At 37.6% G+C, this 10,246-nt stretch overlaps 1 protein-coding gene across 1 annotated transcript in view; it reads left to right on the forward strand.

Moving 5' to 3' along the window:
• Positions 1 to 1,234, forward strand: part of LOC127643585 (F-box only protein 41-like) — a 54,528-nt gene extending 53,294 nt beyond the window's left edge. Inside the window, exon 13 of the mRNA XM_052126371.1 lies at positions 707 to 1,234. Within this exon, the coding sequence (XP_051982331.1) occupies positions 707 to 769 (63 nt within the window). The 3' untranslated portion in view covers positions 770 to 1,234. The remainder of the gene's footprint in view (positions 1 to 706) is intronic.
• The last annotated feature ends 9,012 nt before the right edge of the window (positions 1,235 to 10,246 follow it).

A 10,246-nucleotide genomic window follows, 5' to 3' on the forward strand; every position in this document is an offset into this window, starting at 1 on the left:
AATATTTGTCTACAAATCTAATTTCAAACATTTAAGCATACACCTTCAGATCAAATGATTTTTAAGATCATGAGAAACATTTCAGTCAAGTGTTTCAAAAGTTTTGACTGGTAGTGTATATAGACAGACAGACAGACAGACAGACAGACAGACAGACAGACAGACAGACAGACAGACAGACAGACAGACAGACAGACAGACAGATAGATAGATAGATAGATAGATAGATAGATAGATAGATAGATAGATAGATTTCATTGCAATGGGTAGTCAATCTCTTAAATTATTGCAGTAGACTGCAGAAATCCTCAAGACGCGTTCATGATTCACATCAGGGCGTCAACCGCAGTGTCCAACACCGCTTTGAACTCCACATGAAAATCGCTTGAAAACAAAACCATCTCATTCAGCGTTTTGGTGATATTTAAGACTTTATGTGCTTCTGTGATAATTATAATGTGACTTACATAGGCTGAAAAATACTTGATTTCTATCACAAGTCTCTTTTTGACTTGCTTTGTACATCAAATTGTGTTAAGAGCTCCTTTCCCTATCATTTTATTACTGACACGAAGTGCTGTGTGTGTTTGTGGTGTGTGCATTATTATAATGACTGGAGCTTTAACGCCTTTGGTGGAAAGGCTTCTAAAAGACCACTCTAATACCTGTACATTTATACTCATGTCTTTTTTCTGTCTCCTCTCAGGCATTAAAGAAGAGACCTGGTTTCTCCAAAATACTCCATGTGAAGGCTGATGGCTTGTGCTAATGCTGTTCTACTGAGGCCATAGACACATGAAGGTTCACAGAATATTTCAACCTGATCGAGTCACTCTGTCCTCAAGGAAACAAGGAAGAATCAAACACCTGTTTGAACTCTAAAAACCAGTCTAACATATCAAGACTGGAGCACATCTGTTAGCGGTTTGACATTACCAAATACAGGACTCTATAAAGACAGCTTCAACAAACTCTACAAGAAGGCTTGATCACCTTGGATGCCGTTCCAGTTAAACAAACACTACGAAATACAGTTAGACCCATTTCAAAACAGTATACAGAGGCTTTTTTCCCTACTTGACAAATTGTAATCAGATCCCAGAGATAATGTCTCTCTTCATAGCACAGAATTGCAAGGTTTGAGCAGTCTTATATTCCAGATTGGTAGACAGGTTTGTCACCTGAAACATAAAATCAACATCCAAATCTAATTAGCACAATTTAAAATGCACATTTTAGGCAGGGGTAAGTTAATAAGATGTGTTCACAAATGTGGTCAACATGAGAATTTAGTAACACCTGCAAAGAGACAGATTAATACATTACTTGTCACTAAAGAGCATTATGCTTTAAACTAGATGCACCGGTCAGCCATATTACTAGGACAATTTCAACAAAACATAATCACCAGCTTCAGATTAGGCTTACTGAGACCCTTATTTAGGGATGCCTTGTCTCCATAGAAACTCGCAGCTATCTTGTGCCCATAAGTGGGAGTTCATGCAGAACGAAGAAGCCAATAAACACAAGAACTTCTCCTCTGGCAAGCTGTTCTCACATCAGCACCTCTGCCTCATTCATGTCAGACCTTCGAGTTGTTTAGTCATACTTCCGAGACCGGAGTAATTCTGGCAAAGAGTTGTGGCTCTGACTTCTATTCATCATATATGAGCTGTTGTTCTTCAATGAGGTTCCAGTGAGATTCGCAATGCCTTGTCCATAATGTGCCATCCTACGTGCCATTCTACGTGTTCTTGATTTTTCCCAGTGTGTCATTAGCGAATTAGTTGAACATCAAATGTATTTACAGTAAGTCATACCATACCAGGTGTGCACTTACCAAAAGGTAACATAAGGGAAAATTTGTGTTTTGAGGGAATGGTACAAATCCACATTCAGATGTCATGGTGCTGTCATTTCAGTGTACTGTCACCTCAGATATATATGTCTCCATCTCTGTATTACTGACCAGTCAAACCTTTGATGAACTCACATCTCTTGATTTATATGGAACTCAGGCTGGTGTTAATTAGCAGATCAGAGATTACTACTGCATTACCAAATTTGCTCCATCGGTAGGATGCATTTAAAGGGGCCGTTCACAACGAGTGCAGTTTTGCATCCATCGGTTTTTCAATTAGTTTTTGTATGTAAACATGTGCGAGAGAGGCGTCTTTGATCATTTTGCGCTGGAGTGCCGCACTTTACACATTTTTTACACTATAAAAAGGTAAAAGAACATCAAATTTTAAAAACATGTCTTGAGATGCCTGCGTTCTTTTCTGTTCTAGCTAATGCGTTTGGTCTGAACGGCCCATAAGTGTTTTAAATGTAGATGCTGAGAAATGGACAGTTCTGAACATGAGTTCTGAATATAGACACTGCACTTACCAATAGAGATTTAGAGACATATTACATATTAATCTTTGAAGGAACAAACATATTTTCAGGGATTAAATTGGGTTCTTTCAGACTCTGCAAGAACCTGATATCTCTGGGTTAGAGGTTGGCTTTGGTTTCTGTAAATAGACCTTAATGGCACTTTCCCACTGCTGGTTACGGTTCAACTCGACTCGCGTCAACTCTACTCATTTTACTTTTCTGAGCTTGCATTTCCTTTGCAGTTTAGGGCCATCTCAGCATGGGTGGGATTATAGGCTGATCGTCATAGTTGCGCCACCTCTACTGCCGTTACATCATCTTAAACACAACACAAACTGACCAAAACAATAACACAACCGCTACCTGTTAGCTACTAGCTCATTGTGCTGCATAAAGCAGTTGTTGCATGGCGATTTTACACAAGTGTAACAGTTAAATTGGCCTGTTTGTTTTAGAAGCAAGCTTCCAGTAGCTGGTCAACTAAATAAAGTAAAGCTTTCAAGCAGAGTATAGAGTTAACATAACAAAACATACCATCCTCCATCGCGGATCAACGCCAGTCCAGGGCACTCTCCATTTGGTCGAACCACTTCCACTTTTCCTTGATGGTTCTGTAGTAACTTTCTGATACACTCCCTGAGAGACGTTTTCATTTCGCTCATCGCTAACGAGTGGACCATCTGCACCTTGTTTATTGACCACGGCGTGGTTTTGCGCACAGCCATTTCTTTCTTGTCACGTGAACAAATGATACTGTTATCGCTGTTGCTAACTTTAAAACTAGCGGGTTGATATCGCGTGTCGGATATCCAGTGATGCTGGTAGTGACGATTCTCCCCGACCAATCAGTGATCTGCAGGATTTTGATGTCATGTTTAGTATCAGCTCGGCTCGCTTGGAACCTCGACCGAGGTGGTACTTAAAAAAGTATCAGGTACCAGGTACTATCCACAGTGGAATACTTCAAAATAGCAAGCAGAGTCGATTTGAGTCGAGTTTTACCTTGCAGTGGAAAAGCCACATAAGTGTTCTAAATTTGGAGAGAAGTTATAATAATATCCATAATAGGCCTGTGTGGGACACGTCAAACTACAAAAATCAAAAGGTATAGAAATGATTCTGCACAGATGATATTTAATTCCATTTCATAGACTCTCTGTGTCTTCTCTCTGAAGTTAAATAGTTAAATCTCTGTTGTTTTCAAAGGGAAAAGTTTAACTATAAATCTATGAAGAATTCCAAAATTTAGGTCCGATAGTTGTTGTTTTTTTATGGATAACTGATATGATATTATATTATAAATTTCCAATCTAGAAGTAAAATCAAACATAAAAACTTTAAGAGTCTAGTACTTTTGAATCCTGGCATTGATAAAAATGTTTAGATTTAGTACTTATAGTATCTGCTTCCAATATTGGATGAATCGGAAACACTTTACAATAAGGTAATATTTTTTTAACATTAGTTAACACAGTAGTTCAAAGGAACTAATAATGAACATAGTGTTAACATTTACAGCATTTATTAATCTTGGTTAATATTAATTGCTACATTTATTTTACAATATAAGTATTTGTTAACATGCCGATGCTGATATAGTCACCGATATTTCCTGCATTCCAAAAAAAAAAATGTTATGGGTATATATTGGTGTGTTTTTTTAGTAGGTCAACTGATGTAATAGGTTTAGCTTTCACTATGTATAATATTTAAGGGATAGTTCACCCAAACATGAAAATTCTCTCATCATCTACTCACCCTCATGCCATCCCAGATGTGTATGCCTTTTTTCTTTTGCTGAACACAAACAACGATTTTTAGAAGAATATTTTAGCTCTGTAGGTCCTTTCAATGCAAGTAAATGGAGGCCAGGTCTTTGAAGCTCCAAAAATCATAAAAGTAATCCATACGAGTGGATTAATCTAAATCTTCTAAAGTGATGCAATCACTTTGGGTGAGAAACAGATAAATATTTAAATCCTTTTTTACTATAAATTTCCACTATCACTTTTACTTCCAGAAAGTGAAAGTTAAAGTGAAGATTTATAGTAAAAAAAGGACTTATATATTGATCTGTTTCTCACCCACACTGACAATGTTGCTTCTAAATATATATTTAACCACTGGAGTCATGTTTATTTATTTGATGCTGCCTTTATATACTTTTTGGAGCTTAAAAGGTCTGGTCATTTGTTTGTGTTCAGCAGAAGAAAGAAAGTCATAAACATCTGGAAAGGCATGAGGGTGAGTAAAGGATGAGAGAATTTTCATCTTGGGGTGAACTATCCCTTCAATACATGGATGGGAAGAGGTTAACTTTAACGCTGATGCACCTACATCTACATATGTCAATGATACAGAGATACTTCAATATGCCATGTTGATGCAATAAGTCTGATGCAAGTAATGTTCTCTGCTTCTCTCTTTGCTCTCAGTACTGTACCACTTACCCGTCAGGCATTGCTGCTCCCCTTGGCCTGCCTAAAATCTTACATAACACTTACTATCCAAACTGTCTACTCTAAGTGCTTTAGTCAAGGCGAGCACTCCCATGGTGCAACGTTCTACGTCCTGTCTTAAAATACATTATGGGGCTTGAATTAACACGAGAGGAGTATTTGCATTGCATACGGCATAGGATGAATGAGTTTCATCCATAATTACTATGATTTTTTTCTGGAAGTGGTTCCACAAACTTGGTGTTGGAACACGACATTAACTTAGGCGACCTCACAATCCATGCTAATGACTTTTTGAGTGTGCTGACACTCTTGTCTTCTGAAGACTTTAAAATGTGTATGTATACTGTATGTTGTTTCTATAGGAGAGGTGTAAATATTTGAAATGTTACATAAAGAAAGATATAATTGGTGGTGTTTTCAAGGGTACCAACTCTTCTTGAGATTTTGTGCGTGGTGCCCATATTGACTAGACATGACTTTCAAAGTTCAAAAGTATTGAATTTGCAGTATGCTGTGTATGATAGATGCTTTATATTGAATGTGTATCAGAGTCCTATAGAGATGGAAATAATTTAAAAAGAGAGAACATTTTATTTCAACTATTTATTTCTATAAAAAGAGATGTTTATGATGATGGCATGTTTGTGCTATAGCATTATATATATACAGTATCATGTTGCCTTTTCAACTGTTCTGCTCTAGATGTTATTAGATTATTAGATCTAAGTGCTCTGGATTACTGCTTGCTGCCTTTCATTTTTAGTCTGAGTAACCGTTGCACCATTATTATAACTGCTGATGTTTAGTATTAAGCTGTGGATGTTACATTTTATTTAATGTCAAGCCTTTCTAAAGAACGTTATGCACTTTTTTTAATCAGAGCGCTCACAGTGCTCTGTGATGGTTAGTTTCGTCCAGTTGAATTCATGTGCAATTCCTCTGTTCCTAAGCTTTCCTATATTGCACCAGAAGACTATCAGCTCTCAAAGACAAACATGCTCATCACGTGATCTTTCCATTCATAATTTTTGACTTTTTATGAAACCATCGGAGTGGACATATTTGACGCATATAACCTGCAATATAAAATAAATAGTAATTTTAATATATTGTTATAATGCTTTATCATGTAAACACATTATATCATGTTTTTTTATTTATTTTATTCATTTGCTCTGCTTTCATGAGGTGGTGCACTTGGTGATGTGCAAGATTGGTAATGTGTGAACTGTGCACTTTGAATTTGAAAATGAATTTGGCCAAACTGAATGAACTGAAAGCGCTTGCAATATGCCTGATTCAGTACATTTGGACAAGAGATTCTGAACGTTGTGGATTTAAAGGGATACTCACACTTATGCCATCCCAGATGTGTAGGGCTTTCTTTCTTCTGCTGAACACAAACAAAGTATATTTCAGCTCTGTTTGCCAATCTTACAGTGGTTAAATACATATAATCAGAAGCGATATGATAGTTGTGGGTAAGAAACAGATTAATATTTAGCAGTCCTTTTTTACTATAAATTATCCTCAGTGCCCAGTAGGTGGCAGTATGCACGAAAAATATTAAGGGCCAAAAACAAAAGAAGAATGTGAATGTGGAGATTTATAGTAAAAAGGGACTGAAATATTGATCTGTTTCTTACCCACACCTATCATATCACTTCTGAAGACATGGATTTAACCGCTGGGGTCATATGGATTACGTTTATGATGCCTTTATATGCTTTTTGGAGCTTCAAAGTTCTGTCCACCATTCACTTGCATTGTATGCACCTACAGAGTTGAAATATTATTCTAAAATCTACGTTTGTGTTCAGCAAAAGAAAGAAAGCCATGCACATCTGGGATGGCATGGGGGTGAATAAATGATGAGAGAATACTAATTTTGGGGTGAACTATCCCTTTAAAGGAAATTTCTTTTTTTGTTTTTTTAATTACAGAAAACTAATTTTAGAGAAATGGGATAAATCACAGTATGCTAATTTAGCAGGGAAGAACTGAAGTAATCAGAAAGACAAATGTAACTTGTTTTTTGTTGTTTTTGAACCACTGAGCAACTTCTCAGTTAAAGTGTTGTTAGCTATAGTTAGGTGACAGGTATTGTGAGATTTTATACGTAGCTGTAATTGTAACCATCACGAATCGGTGAGCTATTTCTAAGAGTATGTCACAAAGACATGGATCAATAAACGAATGATTTATTAGCATTAAATTATTATCGTCATTTGAAACTTTTTTTTGTTCCATTAAGATTTATGGAATAGCCTGCAGTAAAATATGACAATGTGTACGAATAGCATTCACAGTCTGCTATTTCTTAATAGCCACATTACAGTTCTACAGCACTGGAATGATTATACAACAATGCATACATCTCTGTACATGCACAACGATGTGATCGAGTCCACGTGTCTTTCATTTGTCTGTTTTCTTATGTTTCTGCTACTCTGTCCATTATAAGCAGCTTTCTGTTTTTCAAACTGTACTGTGTACTGTACTTTATCTGACTGCTTCTCCGGTGTCCAGCTTTGTGCCATGGTGTTCTTTAGCCATGATATATTTACTGGCTTGTCATTACCTCTTAGGATATTGTTTGAATGATTGTATTTTACTTCCACTTGTCTGAACTGCTTTCATGCATTACCTCAAACATCTTTGGGCAACAAAATGTTAATTGTGTTACTTTAAATTTTTTATACCAATAGATCAATGTGAATTGCATTGGCATTGCTTGTTTTGGCATTGAGTGCCCTGCATATGCTCTTGCACACAAAGGCAATTCATTACCCAAAGTTCGTTGGTTTAATAATGGTCTATAAATGTCCATGCTTAAACTCTCCTTTCTTGCCTGTGAGAACAACTGACTGCAGAATATTTTATCATTGGTTGTATTGCTGTGGCCTGCTTTGTAGCATTTCTAATTGTCTGTTCAATTGGTTATCACCGTTTGCAAAAAGCTGAATATATTGTAAGAGTGTGATGAAATTGTTTACATTCCAAATTTCATGCCATTTTATTCTAGGCATACCCTTATGAGTTATAATAAAACCCAGATACATATAGTCTGATCATGTGTGGAGATCTTTGTATTTTACAGTACAAGTTTACATTGCATGTATGAATAATTAATAGATGTACTAGTTTGTTTCTTTAGTTCAAAAAATGTTTGAAGCACCAACAATTGCAATGGAATCGAATTGACATTTTTCAGTTGTTACCAAAGTTTGTAAAGACTGTAAAAACTGTCACTGCCAACACTACAAATCAGATTTGTTTCCCCCTCTAGTTTTTCTCTGTGAAAAATCTACATGCATATAAAACTCAATAAGAGGTACATTGCACCCTCTGGGAGTATCATTAGAGTAGTTTTATCACATTTGGCAAGAAAAAACAGAGCTTATTGTCAACAAATGTTTCTAATTGTGGGCTCATTTTGTATGAACCATGGACTGAATATTGTGTGAGCCTCCTTATGAATTGTTTGCATTTAAAACATGTGTCCACCAGAGGTCAGTAGTGTACCTCTTCTATACAGCAGCTAAAGGGCAGACTGTCTCAATTTTGTACTCTAGTGAATATTTCTCAAAAAGTTTTGGCAACAAAACTATTTTTGCTGTTATTGCTCAGTAAAAAAAGTTACGGTTCACTGAACACACTAATACAAAACATGTTGTCACAATAAATGGGGTATGATGACACAATTGGCACCTGCCTTTAAATAACCTATTTTAGGTTTTTCAGCTAGATTCAAACATGGATCCACAAAAATATAAAAGGTGCATACAGAAACCTTTTGGTTTAAATCTATACCTTCATCCTATAGCCCAGTAAAGACTATGTCATTTTATTGTATTCACTTGTTTTCCCAAGAGCTAACAAAAATATGATCGTATTGGAAATTTTGTTTGGAGAACAAAGTTTTTGAATGTGACATGAACATGAAACGACGACGTATACTTTTAAAACCAAGATATAAAACCACAGAGATGTGTGTTGTGTATTTGGTGGACTTTTTAATTGTTACTGAGGATTAGCCTTTGTGACAACTTCCCCAGGTCACAACTATAGCCCAAGTCGACTCTACCATATAACTTAATTCATCACTTAAAACCAAATAAGCTGAAAATATTGTGTCATGTTTAGTGTTTCTTTTCCAGTGACATGAAAATAATTTATTATCGTGACATACAGTAAATGATACATTACTTATTTGTTACACCATGCATATCACACATTTTGTTTTTATATAAACATCTCTTTATCACATCATGTTTGAGGTTAGCACTTCTGTAAAAGCCTGTGTGTGATGAAAAATACAACAGTTTCCAGGTGGAATTTATCCTTAGGAAAGAAACTGATAACTGTGTGTATTTATTTGTGTACAGTACAGCCTTCTCATTGTGTCAAGCTCTTACTTGCACTCCTATTGGCTTATCAGTGAAGGAAGGTGTGTAGGGTAAGAACTTGCAGGTGAAGTGTTTGATAACATGAACGTGCTGGCAGTGTGAATTTAGTTGGTCAGTAGTGCGGAGGACAAAGAAAACACTATGGATTGATTTGTATGTAATGCAGATGACAGAGATGGCTCTGATGTCTAAAAAGGATCTTGCACTGACTATGAAGGGCACATAAATATGTTTAAAGCTTACAAACGGTGTATAGTGCAATAGGCATGCCTCTCTGCATGCCATGGCCCTCCTGCAAGTTCACCAGGCCAAGGCACTCAATGATCTGCATTTGGGTAGTCCTGACCCCGACGTGTTGCTGGAACTGCGCTCAGCGACCGACCTTGCCCTCAGGGACCCTCGTGGTCCAGGAACGTAATTTTTGGCTGAACCTGGTCGAGATGCGGGACGTGGACAAAGCACGCTTCCTCAACACCCCTGTCTCCCAGTTCGGTCTCTTCGGCGACACCGTGGAGGACTTCACCCAGCAGTTCTCAGCGGTGAAGAAACAGATGGAGGCCATTTCTCACAACATGTCTCGTCTTCCCCGATGCGTGTGATAACGTTAAGATGGCCCCAGCCACTTTTACTCTATGCGGGAAACATACAGAGAAAACGCACAGCTGGCGTAGCCTGATCCCATGCTTGGCACGCCGCTTTGTTCCCCCGTTCGGGGTGCCAAGGTTTATGATGATTTTATGGGCTGTTGGGGAAGGGTACGTGCAGTCTGAAGCAGCCTGTCGCTTTGGCATGCAACTGCCTGCCCGCACCAGCATCAGCAGCGCACGTACACGGTTCAGCGCATGCCGTGATTGAATATGGACCCCTAGTGTCGCTTCTTTGACACAATGTCGAAGTGAGCGACAGACATTGAACGTCTAGGTTACTGTTGTAACCTCCATTCCCTGATGGAGGGAACGAGACGTTGTGTCCTCCCAGCCACGAAGCTGAACC

This window comes from Xyrauchen texanus, chromosome 5 (genome assembly GCF_025860055.1).
Source record: "Xyrauchen texanus isolate HMW12.3.18 chromosome 5, RBS_HiC_50CHRs, whole genome shotgun sequence".
NCBI classification, from domain to species: domain Eukaryota; kingdom Metazoa; phylum Chordata; class Actinopteri; order Cypriniformes; family Catostomidae; genus Xyrauchen; species Xyrauchen texanus.